Consider the following 21743-nt stretch of genomic DNA (forward strand, 5'->3'; position numbering starts at 1 on the left):
GAGAGAGAGAGAGAGAGAGAGAGAGACAGAGAGAGAGAGAGAGAGAGAGAGAGAGCAGTACTGGCAGTACCTGCGATTCTCAGAAACTAAATAAGGTTTGGGCGCTTTTTTGAAGGGAAAAAAAATCGCTAAAGGGGTCTGCAATGTCGCTAAGTTGGCAACACTGTGTATCTCCATTTCTCCAACTAGAGGTTGGGCCATGGGTCACACAGAAAATACGCGGTGCGTTAATCGCGCATTAAAAAAATGAGTGCCGTTAATATGATTTTGCGTTAACGCGTTATTAACGCGCTAACTTTGACAGCACTAATATATATATATATACATATATGCTCTGTGTGAAAATCCTGTTGATTTTCTTGTCATGTTGGGTCATAATTCATGAATCTGAAATGTGAGTGTGAGCTTGACAATATGACAGAGAGAGAATAAATTTTTTTTGTATATTTTTTGTAATTGTATATTTTTTGTAGCATGGTATGTGTGTGTGTGTGTATATATATATATATATATATATATATTTAATTGGTCATCTTTTGTCACTGTGAAGTATATAAAGGGGTGAAGAAAATATTCCAGTTCAATCTGTCATTGACTAACTTTCGCTCTGGTTGAAAACCCTGTTGATGTTCTATAATTCATAACCTGCCGTGTGTGTGTCCGCCTGAGCGGCACTGAGGAGGACTCACCAGCACACGTCCCGTGAGAGTCTGAGCAGAGATCATGACCCCGGCCCAGTCCTTCACAGAGGTCATCCATCCCACCTCACTCGCCGGCTCCGTCTCTCGCTGCACTCCTCCTTTAATCACTCCGTCACTGAGAGTAATGACCCTGTGCACGTCCTGCACACACACACACACACACACACACACACACACACACACACACACAATCAAAATCAAGAGAAACTAATATTAATGTTTTGCAACAAAGGACATTATGCTGATTTTAGCACCGTTAGCATAGAACATTGTTTACATGTCAATTGAGAAATTTTCTTCCTCGAATGATTGACTGTAATAAAAATAAGACGAGTAACATAACCATAGCCATAAAATATGATGCTAAATTTTCAGCCTTTTAGACAATTTAACAGGATTTTCAATGCAGGAAAACAATTAAACCCGTGAGAAGTTGATCCGATAAATAAAGTCTCTACATGACTGACAAAACACAAGAGGGATCGATGATGTTAGCTGAGAAGGAAAGGCAGTGCTCTTGCTCTTTTGGTTGACATTTATGAAATGTTTATTATTATTATAAACAATCAAGGTAATACAATTGAATACATTTATATTTTAATTTTATTATGCAGTGTTGAACTGCTCGGATCTCTTACGACGGCTCACACATGACGTTTAGCATTTGACAAACACACGTGACCTTCACATGCTGATGTCAGTCACCCGCTCCTCTGTTACAGTTACACACACACACACACACACACACACACACACACACACTCGCAGCGCTTCCTATGCAGGCTTATATTGGGGTGTGTGTCTAAAACAGGATCTCAGTGCTGGACTCCGGTGTCACAGTTCAACACGACAGCCAGAGAATGCCACATATGTGAGACGCGTCACACACCAGCAGTCGGCCTTACATGCCACACTGAAATACACACACACACACACACACACACACACGTTCGCACTGGCCTACCGACACACTGAAACATTCACACGCCCCTTAAACGCTCTGTAAATACTGTAAACACTTCACCACACACCAGGATGAGTTTCATGTATTGTGTAGATTCACTCACAACCATTTTACTTCCATAATGTGAAATATTTCCAAGAGAGAAATGTAGGCAGGACTTCATACAGGGATGTGATGGTAAAAGTGTCCCTATACACTACTGTGCAAAAGTTTGGGGATGGTAAGATTTTTTTCAAAAAAAGTCTCTTCTGCTCACCAATTTATTTGACAAAAAAATACAGTAAAAACTGTAAAAAAAAAATTACAATTTAAAACAGCTGTTTTCTATGTGAATATCTAGTAAAGTGTAATTTATTCCTGTGAATGTTCAGCATCATTACTCCAGTCTTCAGTGTCACATGATCCTTCAGAAATCACTCTAATATGATGATTTGATGCTCAAGAAACATTTCTCATAATTATCAATGATGAAAACAGTTCATATTTTTGTGGAAACAGTGACAAATTGTATTTTTCAGGATTCTTTGATGAACAAAGTTCAAAAGAACAGCATTTATTTTGAAATATAATTATTTGTAACATTATAAATGTCATTAATGTGACTTTTGATCAATTGAATGCGTCCTTGTGGAATAAAAGTACTAATTTCTATCAAAAACAAAACTTTCCGACCGTAAGCTTCTGATCAGGAGTGTATAAAGGTGATTGACATGAGCTGGGAAGGGAAGAGGTGGAGTAAGTTATTCATATTTTTTTGATTATGAAGGCAAACATGTTTTTCTTTAGATCAGTGCTGTTAATTCACAGTTAAACCAGGAACATGAATTAAGAAAGTAAATAAGCTCTTTTATATTTCATGTCGATATTGATCGTCTTTCATTTAGAATATATGCTCTAATTTTGGTTTCATGGGAACTTTAGAGTAATAAAAACACATCTTTAATTGCAAGAGGGTATAAAAGTGTGTGTCCATACTGAGGAGGATCTGTGTGTGAATCTGTGTGTAGATCTGTGTGTGTGTGTGTGTGTGTGTGTGTGTGTCCACACTGAGGAGGATCTGTGTGTGATCTGTGTGTGTGAATCTGTGTGTGTGTGTGTGTGTGTGTGTGTGTGTGTGTGTGTGTGTGTGTGTGTCCACACTGAGGAGGATCTGTGTGTAGATCTGTGTGTGATCTGTGTGTGTGTCCACACTGAGGAGGATCTGTGTGTGATCTGTGTGTGTGAATCTGTGTGTAGATCTGTGTGTGTGTGTGTGTGTGTGTGTGTGTGTGTGTGTGTGTGTGTGTGTGTCAAGTCAAGTCAAGTCAAGTTTATTTGTATAGCGCTTTTCACAATACAGATTGTATCAAAGCAGCTTCACAGTATTACATTTAAATAATACAACAAAGTTTATTTCAAGAGGAATTTATTGATTGATAAAATTAAATTAAATATCCCCAAAATATCCCCAACTGAGCAAGCCAAAGGCAACAGTGGCAAGGAACCGAAAAACTCCATCAGGTGACCTAATGGTGTCCTAAAACTCCATCAGGTGACCTAATGGAGAAAAAAAAAACCTTGGGAGAACCCAGGCTCAGTCGGGGGCCAGTTCTCCTCTGGCATTTATGAGCTAGAGGCCGGATTGTAGTTTGAACTGTGGGATTATATGAATGCCTGGCTGAAGAGATGCGACTTTAATCTAGTTTTAAACTGGGAGAGCGAGTCTGAGCAACGAACAGTATCAGGAAGACTATTCCAGAATTTTGGAGCCAAATGTGAAAATGCTCTCCCTCCTTTGGTGGTTCTGGATATCCTAGGTATGACCAAAAGCCTTGAATTTAGTGATCTTAAAGAGCGCGATGGATTATAGGGCGATAGAAGATCCGTTAAATAGACTGGAGCTAAGCCGTTTAGGGCTTTATAAGTCAGTAGCAATACCTTGTAATTAATACGGAACTTTATAGGTAACCAATGCAGTGATGATAAAATCGGTGTTATATGATCATATTTTCTTGATCTCGTAAGAACTCTAGCGGCGGCATTTTGGACTAACTGTAGCTTGTTTATTGAGGATGCAGGACAACCAGCTAATAAAGCATTACAGTAATCCAGTCTCGAGGTCATGAATGCATGAACTAACTTTTCTGCATCAGAAACTGATAGCATATTACGTAGCTTAGCAATGTTTCTAAGGTGGAAAAAGGCTGTTTTTGTAACATATGAAATATGATTTTCAAAAGACAGGTTGCAATCGAGTATAACACCCAGGTCTTTTACTGTAGAGGATAAAGTAACAGGACATCCTATGATGTTAAAGTTGTATTGTGCGAGGTTTTGTGGGCGGTTTTTTGAACCGATAAGTATTACCTCTGTCTTGTCTGGATTTAATAAAAGAAAATTACGCGTCATCCAATCTTTTATATCTTTAACACACTCTGTCAATTTGGAAAATGTAGCGTTTTCATCCGGCCGTGATGAAATATATATTTGAGTGTCATCAGCATAACAATGGAAACTAATTCCATGTTTCCTTATAATATTTCCAAGTGGCATTATATATATTGAAAATAACAGAGGGCCTAATACAGATCCCTGCGGCACTCCATAGTTTACTGGAGTTATGATCGATTTTTCTCCATTTAAATAGACAAAATGGTAGCGGTCAGATAGGTATGATTTGAACCAGCTTAGTGCTTGTCCTTGAACACCAGTATAATTTTGTAGTCGATCTAAGAGTAATGTATGATCTATAGTATCGAACGCAGCACTAAGATCAAGTAAAACTAGTATTGAGATACAGCCTTGGTCAGAAGCTAAAAGTAAATCATTTGTGATTTTAACGAGCGCGGTTTCAGTGCTATGATGCGGTCTGAATCCAGACTGAAACTTTTCATAGATATCATTTTGTTGCAAGAAAGAGCCCAGTTGAGCGGACACCACTTTTTCTAATATTTTAGACATAAATGGAAGATTTGAAATGGGTCTATAATTTGCTAGATTATTATGATCTAATTGCGGTTTCTTAATGAGAGGTTTTATAACTGCCAGTTTAAATGTTCTTGGAACATGACCTAGAGATAAAGACGAGTTAATAATTTTGAGGAGAGGCTCTTCCACTACAGGTAACACTTCTTTCAGTAGTTTAGTTGGTATAGGATCTAATAAACATGTTGTTGTTTTAGATGAAGTGATAAGTTTATTTAACTCTTTTTGTTCTATAGTTGTAAAGCACTGTAATTGTTCTTGCGGGGTGATAATTGAAGCTGAATTATAAGGCGCAATTGAAGATTGAACGTTTACAATTGTGGTTCTGATGCTTTCTATTTTCTCAGTGAAGAAGTTCATGAAATCATTACTACTGAACTGTAACGGGATATTTTGTTCGGATGACGTCTGTTTATTTGTTAGTTTAGCCACGGTGTTAAATAAAAACCTTGGATTATTTTGGTTGTTTTCTATTAGTTTGCGGAGGTGCTTTTTATGGCCTTTTTATAACGTGACATACTGTCTTTCCACGCGATTCTAAAGACCTCTAAATTAGTTTGTTTCCATTTACGCTCTAAAATACGGGTTTCTCTCTTTAAAACATGCGTAGTATTGTTATACCATGGTGCTTTATTTTTCTCTCTGACCTTTTTTAATTTAATAGGTGCAACCACATCCAATGTTCTAGAGAGAATGGTGCTCATAGTGCTAGTTAGTTCTTCTAGTTCATCTGTTTGTTTGGGTTCAGGCAGCAGCTGAGACAAATTAGATAAGCAATTTGAGAAATTATCTATGGTGGATGGGAGGATTGTTCTGCCTGGTTGATAACGCGACGCCGCATGACATATTACAGCAGTACGTAATATGCAAGTTACCATGTAGTGATCAGTGACATCATCACTTTGTGGAATGATATCTATATCGGTTGGATCGGTTCCATGTGATATAATTAAATCGAGTGTATGATTAAGACGATGAGTTGGTCCGGTGACGTTTTGCTTGACCCCAAATGAATTTAATAAATCTGTAAACGCAGCTCCTAACGCATCATTTGGATTATCTACGTGTATGTTAAAATCTCCAACAATGAATGCTTTATCGACATTGACTAATAGGTCTGAGAGAAAATCTGCAAACTCTTTTAGGAAATCAGCGTAAGGCCCTGGCGGTCTATATACGGTAGCCAAGGCTAGAGATAATAGGGATGTTTTTCTAACATCTAAGAGCGTAACATTTAGTACAAGTACTTCAAATGAAATAAACTTATAACCCGTTTTCTGAGTAACATTTAGAATATCTTTATAAATGGTTGCAACACCTCCGCCATGACCAATCAGACGGGGCTCATGCTTATAACAGTATCCAGGAGGAGTAGACTCATTAATACCGAAATAATCATTTGGTTTAAGCCAGGTTTCAGTAAGGCAAAGTATATTGAAGCTATTATCTGTGACTATTTCATTTACAATAACTGCCTTAGGTGTGAGTGATCTAATGTTTAGAAGACCTAGCTTTAGAAATAGTTTTTGTTTACTAATAGCAACATTTTCTGTTTTAATAACAATTAGATTTTTCCTAGATCCTGCATTAGATTTATTATTTGATCTCACTAAACGAGGAATAGACACGGTTTCTATGCAATGTTCTACACTAGTATTTATATCAGTTGAATTGGTGCAGCAGAGACTATGATTTGGACTTTTGGTTACTAGTCAAAGGGTATTTAACATTTTGGAGATGTTATCTGACAGAAGAGCCGCTCCGAATCTGCTTGGGTGTAAGCCATCAGCACGGAAAAGCCTAGGACGCTCCCAAAATAGATTCCAATTATTTACAAAGAGCAGTTTCTGCTCATTGCACCATGACATTAACCATTCATTTAGCGCAAATAATCTGCTGAACTTTTCATGCCCTAGTCGGTACGTGGGAAGCGGTCCTGACACAATGATCGTTGTTTCAGGCGATGTGCTGCGTACCGTATCGAATAGATTTCTGAAGTCTTTCTTCAGAATCTCCGTCTGGCGCAGCCTGATGTCGTTCACTCCCGCGTGCAGGACCACAGTTCCGACGCGCTCGTCACCGTTCAGGATCTCGGGAACGCGAGCAGCGATTTCAGAAACACGAGCACCAGGAAAGCAGTGACTTTGCACCTTACTTTTACCTAACGTAGCGTGTACGTGCCGAACGATGGAATCGCCGATGATCACAGCATCGCGTTCTGTTTCGCGTAGAGGGGAGAAGCGGTTTTGTGTGGATAACTCGAAAACCGGGAGGGTCGGAGAAAGTCTTGGTCTAAACCTGACTCGCGTCTTCCGCTGCGGAACCACCCAGGCTTCGTGGTGGCGTGTTGGAGCCGGAGTGAACGAGACCATGGCTGATCGCGACCGATGCTGAGGAACACATGGAGTAGACGCGGTCGGAGTCAGCGGGTTAGTAACGTTAAACACTGATTTGTGTGCATCGGCACGTGATGTTTCAAGAGCCAAACACCGGTCTCTCAGCTCGGCCTGTCTCAATAAAAGGTTGTGGATCTGTTTCTCAACAGCTTCCAGCTCAGACTGCAGTGCGTGCAGCTCAAATGTGTCCTCACCTGCACCAAGCGGTAGACTACTTACATCTGATTAGTGGTGCAACGGATCATCATTGATCCGTGATCCGTTCGGATCAATATCTTCGGTTCGGCACACACGTGATCCGCGGATTGATTTATGAAAAAAAAGAAAGTTGTGCGCATGTTCAGTCCACACACAGCGTGGTCATGGCGAGCGGATGAACTGAGGAGCTTGAACGCCCCGCGTCATTTAAATCCCCTGTATGGGAGCATTTTGGCTTTCCTGTCAAATATAATGATGAAGGAAAGAGGTTAGTGGATAAAACCGTGACGGTGTGTAGGCACTGTGGCACAAGAAAGCCATATGACAGTAGGGCTGTCAACGAATATTCTAAATTACAATATATATTCGAATGGTTTTAAAAAACAGAATATCTAAGGTGAAAATGAATATTCGAATGTGGAAAAACACGCCCGCGGTAACAGAGGCGCGGCTGTCTGCTCTGCGAGTGGGCGCGCTGCCTGAGGGATCAGGGACAGGTCATTTTATTTAACGTTAAACAGAAACATTACTAAAGTGTAGGCTACTGTACTGACTGAATAGATATTGCATGAATAAGGTAGGTTAGATACAGCATTTTTATGCACTGTCTGCAGGCTTCCACTGGTTTGATTATTTACCGTTTCATGTCAAGGAAAAGTTCCATGTTTTACCGCACAGCTCGCTCGGAGCGTTCAATGTCGGTTCTATAGTCGGTCCCTGCGGGCCCAGCTCGCCCTCCCCCTCCTCCTGTGAGAGCTCTTCGGCCTCTGCCACAACGCCAGGGCCCACACCCTCCTCCTTCTGCTCGAGGTGAACCAAAAACAACTGCTCAAAGCTCTCAGTGATATGTGTCGGGTCCCCGTTTTGATAACAGTAACTTTCTCAAATGTTTACAAAACAAGCGGGAACCCAGTGTGCCTGTATCTTTCTCTATTGCTGTTCTATTACATGATAGAAAGTCTAAGGCCTTCAATAGCCGTACAGCAAACCCAACTAATCTGGTGCCTATTACACGTCAAACTAATATTGCTGTGGGGAAAAGTAAGTCTGTTAAGTTAGCTCTTTTAAACATTCGCTCACTTAAAAATAAATCACTTCTAGTCAACGACTTAATAACCACAAACAACCTGGATTTTATGCTTCTAAATGAAACCTGGCTAGAAGCCAGCTGCAGTGCAACAATCCTCAATGAAACAGCCCCTCCTAACTTTACTTTTATGAGTGTCTGCAGAGCTGTTAAGAGAGGTGGGGGTCTAGCTGCTCTTTTTAAAGATATCTATCAATGTAAGCAAATATCATTTGGGAATTACTTGTCTTTCGAATATCTGGGTATTGTGTTAAAAGGTGCTCCACGCATTTTACTTTTCATTATTTACAGGCCTCCAAAATACTCTCCAGCCTTTGCTGAGGACTTTACAGAACTGTTATCAACAATTACCTCAGAGTTTGACTGTTTTGCCATTGCTGGAGATTTTAACATCCATATAGATAATGCAGAAAATAATATGGCAAAAGAAATCAAAACTGTTTTAAAAACTTTTGATCTGACTCAGCATGTACATGGACCCACACACAATCGTGGACACACTTTAGATTTACTTATCAGTAAGGGTCTAAACATTTCATCGATTGTTATTAAGGATGTAGCACTGTCTGATCATTTCTGTATTTTCTTTGATATATTGATCTCTCCTGCCACTGAAGCCAGATCTGTGTCTGTCAAGAAGAGATGCTTAAATGAGAACACTAGTGTACTATTTATGAAGGCTATATCTTTAACACCAAGCATATCTGCTGACTCTGTTGATTTTCTCCTTGATTCTTTTAACTCAAAAGTTAAAGGTGTAATTGATGATATTGCTCCTGTGAAAGTCAGGAAGAAGAGTGGCAGACAAAAGGCACCTTGGAGAAACTCAACAGCAGTGCAAAATATGAAAAGACAATGCAGAAAAGCAGAGCGCATGTGGCGGAAGACAAAACTTGTAGTCCATTATAACATCTACAAAGACAGCCTTCATGCTTTCAATATGGAACTAGGCAAAGCTAGACAGACTTTCTTCTCAAATATTATAAACAGTAATTTAAACAACACACGCACTCTTTTTGCTACTGTAGAGAGACTGACAAACCCCCCAAGCCAGATTCCCAGTGAAATGCTCTCAGACAGCAAGTGCAGTGAGTTTGCTTCCTTCTTCTCTGACAAAATCAATAATATCAGAAAGGTGATCAGCACATCCTTGAGTTGCGCTGGGGTCAGACAGATCAAACCACCTGAGAAAGTAGTTACTATGTCTGATTTCAAAGAAATTGATGGCAAAATTTTGGAAGAAACCGTACAGCACCTTAAAACATCAACCTGCGCTCTTGACACACTTCCCACATCTTTTTTCAAAAGTGTGTTAAACAGTTTAGAAGCAGATCTTCTAGAAGTGGTAAATGCTTCACTTCTCTCTGGGAGTTTTCCAAACTCCCTAAAAACTGCAGTTGTCAAGCCCCTCCTGAAAAAGAGCAATCTGGATAAGACCATATTAAGCAACTATAGACCAATCTCAAATCTTCCTTTCATAGGTAAGATCATTGAAAAAGTTGTCTTCAATCAGCTGAACAAATTCTTATGCTCGAATGGATACTTTGACAATTTTCAATCTGGTTTCCGACCGCACCACAGCACAGAGACAGCGCTCATAAAGATAATAAACGATATTCGCTTAAATACTGACTCAGGCAAATTATCAGTGCTGGTACTACTCGACCTCAGTGCTGCATTTGACACTGTCGATCACAACATACTTCTGGACAGGCTGGAAAACTGGGTGGGGCTTTCTGGGATAGTCCTAAAATGGTTCAGGTCATACTTAGATGGGAGAGGTTATTATGTGAGTATAGGAGACCATAAGTCTGAGTGGACATCCATGACATGCGGAGTCCCTCAAGGCTCAATTCTTGCGCCACTCCTGTTCAACCTGTATATGCTCCCAATGAGCCAAATAATGAGAAATAACCAAATTGCTTACCACAGCTATGCAGACGACACACAGCTGTACTTAGCCCTATCGCCCAACGATTATAGCCCCATTGACTCCCTGTGCCAATGCATTGATGAAGTCAACAGTTGGATGTGTCAAAACTTTCTTCAGTTAAACAAAGACAAAACTGAAGTCATTGCGTTTGGAAACAAAGATGAAGTTCTCAAGGTGAACGCATACCTTCACTCTAGGGGTCAAACAACCAAAAATCAAGTCAGGAATCTTGGAGTGACACTAGAGTCAGAGCTTAGTTTCAGTAGTCATGTCAAAGCAATAACTAAATCAGCATACTATCATCTGAAAAATATTGCAAGAATTAGATGCTTTGTTTCCAGACAAGACTTAGAGAAACTTGTGCATGCTTTCATCACCAGCAGGGTGGATTATTGTAATGGACTCCTCACTGGCCTTCCCAAAAAGACCATCAGACAGTTGCAGCTCATACAGAACGCTGCCGCCAGGATTCTGAGCAGAACCAGAAAATATGAACATATCACACCAGTCCTCAGGTCTTTACACTGGCTCCCAGTTAAACTTAGGATTGATTTTAAAGTATTATTACTGGTATATAAATCATTCAATGGCCTAGGACCTCAATACATTGCAGATATGCTCACTGAATATAAACCCAACAGATCACTCAGATCATTAGGATCATATCAGCTTGAAATACCAAGGGTTCACTCTAAGCATGGCGAGTCTGCTTTTAGCTATTATGCTGGAACCAGCTTCCAGAGGAGATCAGATGTGCTCCTACTGTAGTCACATTCAAATCCAGACTCAAAACACATCTGTTTAACTATGCATTTACTGAATGAGCACTGTGCCAATGTTCGTCCGACTGTTTGTACTGTATTTTATTTTTTATTTTTCTAAACTGTTTTAATTATTCTTATTTCTTTTTATTATTTAAATTTCTTCTATGTAAAGCACTTTGAATTGCCATTGTGTATGAAATGTGCTATATAAATAAACTTGCCTTGCCTTGCCTTGCCTTGCCTATACTGTAAAACTTAAATTAATGTTAATAATATTTGTTTCAATCACTGAATGAAGCCTGCTATATTTGGGACAAGAGTCGCGACCTTAAATTGCTTGCACAAAACTCTTGATCAGCACTCAACATTTGCTTATATTTGTTGTTCATTTAAACCGTTATGAACCGCAGAGAGCGTGGCGCCTCATTCGCGCCGCACGACCTCCAGACGCGCGTAAACGCGTCTTTACATTGAAATCACTCGCGCCAGACGCTCTATTCACGTTTGGTGTGAACGCAGGGTGAGGGCGAGAGAGAGAATGAGGTCTGCGGTCTTGGCCATTAGTTGATTTACTTGTTTTTGTGTAGGTAATACGTTGTCAAATATGTTTAAACTTAAATAAACTACCTATACAAGTAGCCTAGTTATGTCTCTTTGTATTAATTTGTCCTGTTATTGACGTAATGCGCGTCATTTACAAAATGCGCAACCAGATGTTCGAATAGTTCGAATATATGTTGTTGTTTTTTTGAGGGAATATTCGAACGTCATTTTTGAGCAATTTTGACAGCCCTATATGACAGTGGAAACACATCAAGCATTGGTCCATGTTTAAAGGAAGGAGATCTTTTTATGTTGCACTTTAAGTTGTTTTTCATTAATTATGTTAAAAAGAAGATATTATGCTTTGTGCACTTTAAGTTGATTTTATATATTTTAATTTAATAATTTAAAAGTGTAAATAAACAAAAAAATTGTTTTTGCTGATCCGAAAAATGATCCGATCCGTGACTCTGATCCGAGAAACGATCCGAACCGTGAGTTTTTTGATCCGTTGCACCCCTACATCTGATATATTCGCCATTTTAACAGATGGACAGTGAGTTAGCAACGAAGCTACCAGTGATGCTATCAATATTAAGACTAATTTATATTATAAGTTTGTTTGTTTGTTTGTAAGTGAGTGTGGAGAAGACGCGTTCAGCCGTGATCCACGGACGTAACCTTTAAGAGTATGCAGCGTTGGATCACTAATAGGCTTGAGACGCGTCTGCTCAACAGTCCGCGTTGTAACTATGAGGTTTTTTAGGTTTTTTTTAGTGGTAGGGGTGTAGAGTAGACGCACGATAGGCGAAAAAATAAAATAAAAAATGTTTGTTTATAAGTGAGTGTGGAGAAGACGCGTTCAGCCGTGATCCACGGACGTAACCTTTAAGAGTATGCAGCGTTGGATCACTAATAGGCTTGAGACGCGTCTGCTCAACAGTCCGCGTTGTAACAATGAGGTTTGAGCAGTAGTGCTTCTTCAGTGAGGAAAAGTAGAAAATCTTCGTTGTAAGCGAGTTTAAAGAGAAAAATCAAGAATTATAAATCAAATCGATAGAGCTCAAAAAACAACAACGCATTCAGACGCAACGCATGATAATAACAGGACAAGACATTACTCACCGTGTTTGTTGAGTGTTTCTTACTCACCTGAGCTTTTATGAACTCAAAGGCGCGAGAGAAAATAGATAAATAAAAATAGCAGAGCGCACGGGTGGCGTGATAACAGGCTAGCGAATTACTAGCGTGTTGTAACGGAAGCCAGCGATGTTGGGTAAGCTGTATTTAGTAGTAGTATAAACAACTAGAAATTGTAGTAAATGATGGTTCAAAACAAGGAAATACGAGGCTATACGAGGCTAATACGAGGCTAATACGGAGCTTACAGCACCGAAGCAGACAAACTCACAGCAGGTAGCGAGGCAGACAGGAGCAATCGATCAGGCAGTAGTTGATCGAGATGATTCAGATTTCAGATTTTCACATGATTCACGTGTGTGTGTGTGTGTGTGTGTGTGTGTGTGTGTGTGTGTGTGTGTGTGTGTGTGTCCACACTGAGGAGGATCTGTGTGTAGATCTGTGTGTGTGTGTCCACACTGAGGAGGATCTGTGTGTAGATCTGTGTGTGTGTGTCCACACTGAGGATGATCTGTGTGTGATCTGTGTGTAGATCTGTGTGTGTGTGTGTGTGTGTGTGTGTGTGTGTGTGTGTGTGTGTGTGTGTGTGTCCACACTGAGGAGGATCTGTGTGTAGATCTGTGTGTGATCTGTGTGTGTGTCCACACTGAGGAGGATCTGTGTGTGATCTGTGTGTGTAGGTCATGTGTGGTATCAGACTGTCAGCACTGAGAGCCAAACACAGCCATGAGAAACAACAGACACGCGTAATCACATTACACTCAACAAACACACACACACACCAGGAAACAAGAAACACATCGTTCAAAATATAAATTTTTAAAAAAGTAGATCACTTTCAGATGGCCAGACTTCACTATGATTACAGTCAGAATGGAATCAAACTCTAAATATAATATAATATAATATGTGGTTGGTAATCTTGAATCAGAATAAGTTCCTCTTGCAGCATCTCTTCTCTTCTCTGATGATCTGGGCGGGGCAACCTGTCACTCACATGAGATCAGCCAATAGCAAACCACAACCATCCAATCAATTCTCCAAGGACAAAATCAAGCCCCGCCCACATTTGTTCTTGTTCAGAAGCGTTTCACTCGGATATACGACACAATAGGGAAGAAAAGACGAGCGCAACTTCCGTGTCAGGCCGATTTTAAAGAGCGTTGTTGTGTTCTGTTATTGCAATGCAAAGCAGATGCATGATCAATGTTCAATAACGAAATGTATTAATAATAATAATAAATCTGAAGTCAGGCTATAGTTATGGATGTATTCAGAGCTGTAAACATTACAAATCAGCACCAGCAAACACATCCAAAACTGACTCTTAAAAATACAATACAGATCATTCTCTCCTCTAAACGCCGACAAACACTTTAACAAGCGCACCGCTGCGTTCAACAACAGACACACTCATGCCTGACAGCCTGAAGGAAGACACTGCTCTGACAAATCATGTTCACCTGGACCCAACGAACAAACATGAGCTTTTAGAAAGTCAAAGCTTTGATTCAGGCATTAGAGCTTCTGAGCTTCGCTTTTCGTCTCTTCAGGACATCTTTATTAAGGTGTCCAACATCTCCAATCGCCAAACATCTCCAAAAGCAAATTCTGCCAGATAAGGATTAAGTATGATAAAACACACAGATACAGTAAACACAATCCTGCCTGAAGCCAAAGGAATCTGAGCGACTCGACAACAGTCTTCGGCTCACTTTCACTAAACGCCAAAAAAGGAAGAAACATCCATTTCAGCTTCATCTGAAGATCAGACGTTAAACTCGTCAGGCTGAACTTCGTGTGTTTGTTTAAACCGTTACTGAGAAATCCCTGGTATATACACACACATATATAACACTGAACACTCAAACACACACATACGTCACTGTTAATTCTGTACAGCATCTCTCTGAACACGATTAAAGAGACAGTGGCTACTATATTATATTTAAGACTGAACCTCGAGGCTCTTTATATATAAGCCGTGTTTCAGGCACTGTAATGTTATCAGCAGCAGAAGTTTCCTCCTCTCAGTCAGACTGTCACATGCATCCTTCTCAGAGAAGACAATCCCATAATGCACTGCAAGCCGATCTTAAATGATTCCAAGATGGTGGATAAAACATGAAAAACGTTGATTATTATTACACTACTGTTCAAAAGTTTGCACACAAATAAATTCTGTTCTTTTGAACTTTCTAACTTTCTTTGAACTTCCAATGTTTCCAACACTGATAATAATCATAAATGTTTCCTGAGCAGCAAATCATCATATTAGAGTGATTACTGAAGGATCATGTGACACTGAAGACTGGAGTAAATTCAGCTTTGATCACAGGAATAAAAGCTTACAATATATTCACATTAAAAAAAACTGCTATTTTAAATTGTAATAGCATTTCACAATTTTACAGATTTTACTGTAGTTTGATCAAATAAATGCAGCGTTGGTGAGCAGAGGCTTATTTCACAAACATTAAAACATTTTACAAGCCCTAAACTTTTGAACGGTAGTGAATATTTATTTCAGTGCTAAAAATGTTGGTAACAATTCGACTCAATATATGTGCATTGTGCATTTTTAAAGCCTACTAATGCCTGCTTCTGTAATGCCTGTTAAAGGGGTCCTATAATGCCCTTTTCACAAGATGTAAAGTAAGTCTCTGATGTCCCCAGAGTGTGTGTGTGAAGTTTTAGCTCAAAATACCCCACAGATATTTTTATATAACATGTTAAAATTGTCACTTTTTGAGGGTGAGCAAAAACGCTCCGTTTTTGTGTCTGTCCCTTTAAATGCAAATGAGCTGCTGCTCCCGGCACAGGGGGAGGAGCTTCAAGAGCTCGTGTTCTTTTACCTCACACACACATACACTGAAAATTTCAAAAACCTTTAGTCTTTTATGTTCAAACCGGAGTCAGACAATGATGGAGAGACTCAAGAAGAAGTGACAACATGTAGAAGCAACAGGACATTTCTGAATGGTTAGTTGATGAATTTATGAAGCTGATGTGTAGTTATCTTCTAGTCATTGATTAACATATTCTGTCTTGATAATCTATAAATCGTGTTCCGGGGGCGGGTTTATGTAAATTTTAGGGTTAGTGATGTCACTAACCCGGGAGGAAGCTCGTGTAGTCTCTACCAGCCGTTTGTTGTAGTTCTTAAAAAGCAATTTCTTTAAAAGCAAATATCTCCCTTTGCTTTGAACTTTGAGCGTCGTAACTTTGCAGATGTTGTTTATGATCAAACAGCAACATTACACACTAACTACAGTTAGAAAAGTCAAATCATAATCAACCACCCCTTTAAAATCCTTTGAATCACTTGAAAGCGAGACTATGAGTCTCCACATCAGTGACGTATAAGGGTCTGTCTCCATGTCGTCAGTAGACGGGCGGCTCAATGGCGTTTGAAACAGAGCCAGTGTTAAACAGCAACAGTAATAACTCTGACGGATAGCAGATCCAAACACAGCTGGCCTTGGCCAGTCAGAATCAAGCGCTCGCTCTCAGCTTTATTAGCCATCAAAGACTATATTTATGTCCTATATATTCATGCGTGTTTACTGTTTGGCAGCTGAGATTTAAGATCCATTTGGTGTTTGGTTTAAACTGTCTGGATGAAAAACTGGAGAAAAATGCGAGCGAGGACAGAAGCTGCATCCATCCGGTGATCGGCGATCAGTGTCAGACTGACGAGCCGATCACAGTGACACTGAGTTTATCTCTGAGTCGCTGTATTGCTGGATGTAGTGGACGTCTCTCCTGACGGATGCTGCACAACTGGCCATCGCTCTTGAAAATCGGATGTAATAATAAGAAGCCATTCTTAATTGGATGAGAAATCAGTTTATTATTATTACAGTAAAAATAAGTTCTTGCTGCTACACCAGAGGGGAAAGTGTTCACTATCAGTGTTTTAAAGTCCCCCTGTGGTGAAGATCCAGCTTTTAATGTTGTTTATGTGTCTATGTGGTGTTTTTAATACGCTTTAAGACAAACCATGTGTAAGTTCATAAGTCGACAGCATTGCTGAGTATTTCCTCCTTAAAACTGCAGTGAACCAAAGACAGTCTCAAACACACGCTTTGAAATCGCTGGTGTTTCTGACTTCACAAACTACCTTGTAACCAATCAGATCAACGTGTGATCGTCAACCAGTGGATCTCTGAGCTGAGTGAGTGAGTGGAGGCGGGGCTCATTTGCATATTCATAGAACCACGCATACTAAATGAGGCAAGGGTGTAAAAGCTAAAAACTTTAAATATGTCCTTTTGGTGATCAAAGATGAGTTTTGAGGGATACAATTTTGGACTACAGGGGGAAGAGACTCATTTATAGGTGCTTTTAAGGAAGAATTATTGTTAAAATAAACAACAATATTCGCCACTGTGTCGCCAAATGTTTTTCAGCCCTTTCATAACAAAAAAGATATCAGAAAGAACAGAGACAAAGTCCTATAGTCCTTCCAAAACCTCGTCGTCTTTATTGTTTAATACAAGCGTTTCCATTTCTGGGCGGTTTACAAATCACCCAATAGGATGTATATTATTACATCATATAGAAATGCAAAATAAAGAGGAAATCATATCCATATATGGAAACTTTCTGGCATAAAAAAATTGATTTTCTCCATCCTGATCTTGCGTACCTTCGGACACCATCTAACAAAGAAGCCCTCCATCTCAACCACTTTCTCCTACGGGCAAATATGCTGAGCTAATAATGGGAAACGGATGTGGACAAAGAATTGGGAGAGAGAGAGAGAGAGAGAGAGAGAGAACAAGAGGAGGGTCAAGAAGAGTTTTCCCCTCTTTCACTCATATCAGGAGCAGATAATCCCTTTTATTACCCATCAACATTTCCTTCATTCTGATTAGAGTTAATGATGTTTAACCATTCTGTTCATCACAGCATAATGAGAAGATGCAAAAGTATCAATAGCACGATTTATCAACAGCTTAATAAATGCAATAATACAACAGATAATAAAGGCAAGGATTAATAATATCAAGGCACTAACAAACATCTGTGAGTTTCTATAATTCACTTCTCTTTCCTGAAATGCTTGAGTAATTCTAGACATCTATCCTCTATTGTTAGCGTAACTGGGATGATATCGCAGCACTGAACTGTGAGCCTGACATGATAATGATGCTTGTACCTCCTCAGATTCAGGACCATCGGCTCATCCCAGAATCATTATTTTGTATGGAGAGAGAAAATGGAGCAGCTGTTGTCATTTTAAGACCGAACGCATCTAATATACGGACACATATCAGGTTTTCACAGAGCTGTTCACATTCACTTAAGCCATAAACGACTGTATTTACACGAGATATACTCCACATGATGGGTCTGTATCTGACCAATCAGGCGCAAGGAGAACTGAACTCGGGATCGGTCTGAGACAGCGCTTCTGGTGTGTCATTCAGTGCAATATCACATTTTTCTGCACATAATAACTTGATAAATTCTTTTTGAAGATCCTCGTTAAACGCTCTAATATCCTGCCTTTACTAACGGCTAAGTTAATAGATAACAAATTGTGATTGGATGGTCATTTTGTCCCCCAAAACATACTATGACGAGATTGGCTGATGGCTGTTCTCCCCGTGACAGAAGAACGCGACTCGCTTTTATGATCACCAAAGACAACTTAAGAAAATAGAAATACAGAACAAAACATGATTTTTCCATAATAAGCCGATTTTTCCTAAAAATAGAGCTGAAATACGGGACTATCCCGAGGAAAACAGAACATCTGGTAAACCTAAATATAAATAAATAAATAAAATGTAAAAAATTATACAGAATAAACAAATACATTTGAAAAAATATATATATATTGCTTACCGTATTTTCCGCACTATAAGGCGCACTTAAAAGCCTTTAATTTTTTCAAAAAACGACAGTGCGCCTTATAATCCGGAGCGCCTTATATATGGATCTGGCGCCTTATATTAATGTCTGTAAAACAACCGCTGACTTAAACCTTTTGTTTATACTTTCGCCTGGCACCGGAGCGCGAGCCTCCGCTGACTGCGCGCGCACCTCCCCAAACAGACGAGGCATTTATACTTGACGCAACTGTTTTGTTTTAGACTGAACACCAAACCATACAACTGATTTAGACGCGCAAACTGGGTGCCGGTGTGATGAGATGTACTAATATCCGTCTGCTCGGGCAGATTCGGCTCAAAGTCGTACATCTTCGGATGCGGAGGCGCCCGCGCTGTCACAATGACATCATTTTGCCGCGCGCGCGCCTCCGCATCCGAAGATGCACGACTTTGAGCCGAATCTGCCCGAGCAGACGGATATTAGTTTTTAATTACCTTCGCGCTCATGCGGACGCGTCGAGTATAAACAAGGTTTTACAGCTCAGCCACTTGTTTTTTCATATTTTTTTGCAAGTGGTAGATCTTGGTTTACATTTGGACTTTGGATGTGATCTTAGGCTTGAAAAGGTTGGTGACCACTGCATAACGCAAACCCAGTCAAACGTTTGACTGCAGTATCTTCTATTCTATGCGCCTTATAATCCGGTGCGCCCTATATATGAAAACAGTTCTAAAATAGGCCATTCATTGAAGGTGCGCCTTATAATCCGGTGCGCCTTATAGTGCGGAAAATACAGTAATATAAAAAATGTCTGCATGTTACTCAATTTTTTTATATATATATATATATATTAGGGCTGGGGGAATTAACGCGTTAATCTTTGCGTCCACTCAAATAACGTGAAATTTCTCAGTAGTAGGGCCTAGACTTCTGAGCTGGTATAGACATGCTGGGCAACAATGGTAAAATGACCTGCTCTGATCACATGCTCTGGTAATAATAGCTTTGTAGGACTATATTTAATTTTGATAATTAGTACACTTTTTTCTTTTTTTTTTATCTGTTAAATTGATTATGTTGATTGATTATTGAAAAAGAATAATATATTGATGTTTAATATTATTTTAATATAGGGCTATCTTCTGTTGTTGTTTAATTTAATTAGGTTATTTCTAAGTTTAAATATTGATGATTACAAGCTTGCGGGAAATGCAGCAAATTGTGCAATTAATTAGTAAAAACATTTTTAATCGATTCCCAGCCCTAATATATATATATTTACAAGATTTTTAATCAAAACAAACTTCTTTACCACTTCTATTCTATTATATTGCACAACTGAATAAATACATTTGGAAATGTAACTATATTGCTTGTCTCATGCTTTGGGCTGATAAATAAATGAATAAATTAAAATAAATAAATAGCCTAAATTAATTCATTAATTAATTAAAATAAATAAGTTGTAAATTCATCGAATTAAAATTCATCAGATAAAATAAATTGTAGTATCATCTATTTCAGATAAAACTTTCTCTAAATGGCTTTGAAAATCCAAACGAATTGTGGTTGGCTGTTCAACATGTCACTCACACCATCTCTTCCTGCATAAGTGGGCGGTTCTTGTCCTGAAAATGCACTAGGCTACTTTACAGGTAGTCTTTATTCCCAGACGATCACACGAACGCTTACGGGAAAGATCGAGTCGCTGCGTTTGCCGAAGTCCGCGAGGTTCATGCCAAAGTTTAGTTTGAAGACATGAGACGCTAATAAACACACAACAGTCGGTGAGTTTATAAACGCCACATAAAACCTGCCATTAACACACAGCGTCCTCGGATCGGGAACAGAGCGACGGGACGACTAATTGGCTGTGCGCTGCAGATCTGTCCAGCCTAATGATCTCGCAAGGAAATGTCGCCCAGAAATGCTCGCTCTCTATAAATATTTAATTTAAAAGATGGCAAAGTTCAAAGAAAAATGTCCGGGCAGTGATGGCAGAGATCCCTCGCTCCAATTAATTCTGAAAACGTCCCTCATGAATCAAAGAGATGAGCTCCGCCTGTAAAGCACAGAGGAAAAACACTAATGGGAAACTACAGCCGCTTGAAACACGTCCAACACGTCCCAAACTCCTCCTGCAAGAATTAAGCCTATAAATCTTTTGCCCGGTGAGGCTTATACAAGTTATGCCGGATTCATCCGTCAGCATAACAATACAGTTAGAAGAGAATAACATATCAGCTGCTTTTACATTTAGATTTCATGCTTGTTATTAAATAACATCAATGTTCATATGAACACGCTCGTCCTCAGCCGTTCAATCCTAAACACAACATGATAACAGAGTTACTGAAGTTCGATAAAGCTCCAATAATGGCATTGTTTGGCAGAATGGAAGATGCAAACACCAAATTGTGAGCGAATGGATTTGTTGAGGCTCCGATCACTACTTTCATTTGGTCAAATAATGCATGATTTCTTGAGGTTATGAAAAGTGAGTAAACAGAAATGTGCTTACGTGTGTTTTTTTTATCACTTCTGTTTACAATAAATACACTGCACCATCTAAATTACATAAACATACATGCATTTATTTAAAAAAATAAAAATACAATAAAATAAAATAAAATATAAATGTATTTAAATAAATATATAAATATTAATTTACTAAATAAGTTCTTAGAACGTACTTGAGAAGTTAAGTTATGAAAAGTTAATAAATAGAAATTTGCTTATTTGACTTTTGAAGTATTGTTTACATTAATGTTAGTTTTATGATATATTTGCATAATTTAAAAAAACTTATTTTTACATAAAGTATACTGCACAATCTATATTGAATGAACAAATACATATATTTAAAAAAATAGGACGATACAAATAAATAAATTAAAATAAATAAATAAATGCAGTAGCATATATTACTGCATACATATATATATATATAATTGCAGCTAACATAAAAGTTTGTGATTACATAATTTATGTGTGTGTATTTATATATTAAAGGTCCCATGACATGCTACTTTTTGTAGGCTTTAATATAGGCCTTAGTGGTCCCTAGTACTGTATCTGAAATCTCTTTCCAAAACTTCAGCCTCGGTGCAGAATTATAGCCACTACAAGCCAGTCCCAGAATGAGCTTCCTTCAGACAGGCCGTTTCGGTGTCTGTAGCTTTAAATACTAATGAGGAGGAGAAAGGCGG

At 39.0% G+C, this 21743-nt stretch overlaps 1 protein-coding gene across 8 annotated transcripts in view; it reads right to left on the reverse strand.

The window, feature by feature from the left end:
• The window catches only part of kcnma1b (potassium large conductance calcium-activated channel, subfamily M, alpha member 1b), a 137931-nt gene that overhangs the window by 92820 nt on the left and 23368 nt on the right, over positions 1–21743 (reverse strand). For all 8 annotated transcript variants that reach the window (XM_082152389.1, XM_082152386.1, XM_082152388.1 and 5 more), the window contains exon 2: positions 690–842. In XM_082152389.1, the coding sequence (XP_082008515.1) occupies positions 690–842 (153 nt within the window). The remainder of the gene's footprint in view (positions 1–689; positions 843–21743) is intronic.

Source organism: Leuciscus leuciscus (assembly GCF_965113295.1).
Source record: "Leuciscus leuciscus genome assembly, chromosome: 21".
In the NCBI taxonomy this organism is placed as follows: domain Eukaryota; kingdom Metazoa; phylum Chordata; class Actinopteri; order Cypriniformes; family Leuciscidae; genus Leuciscus; species Leuciscus leuciscus.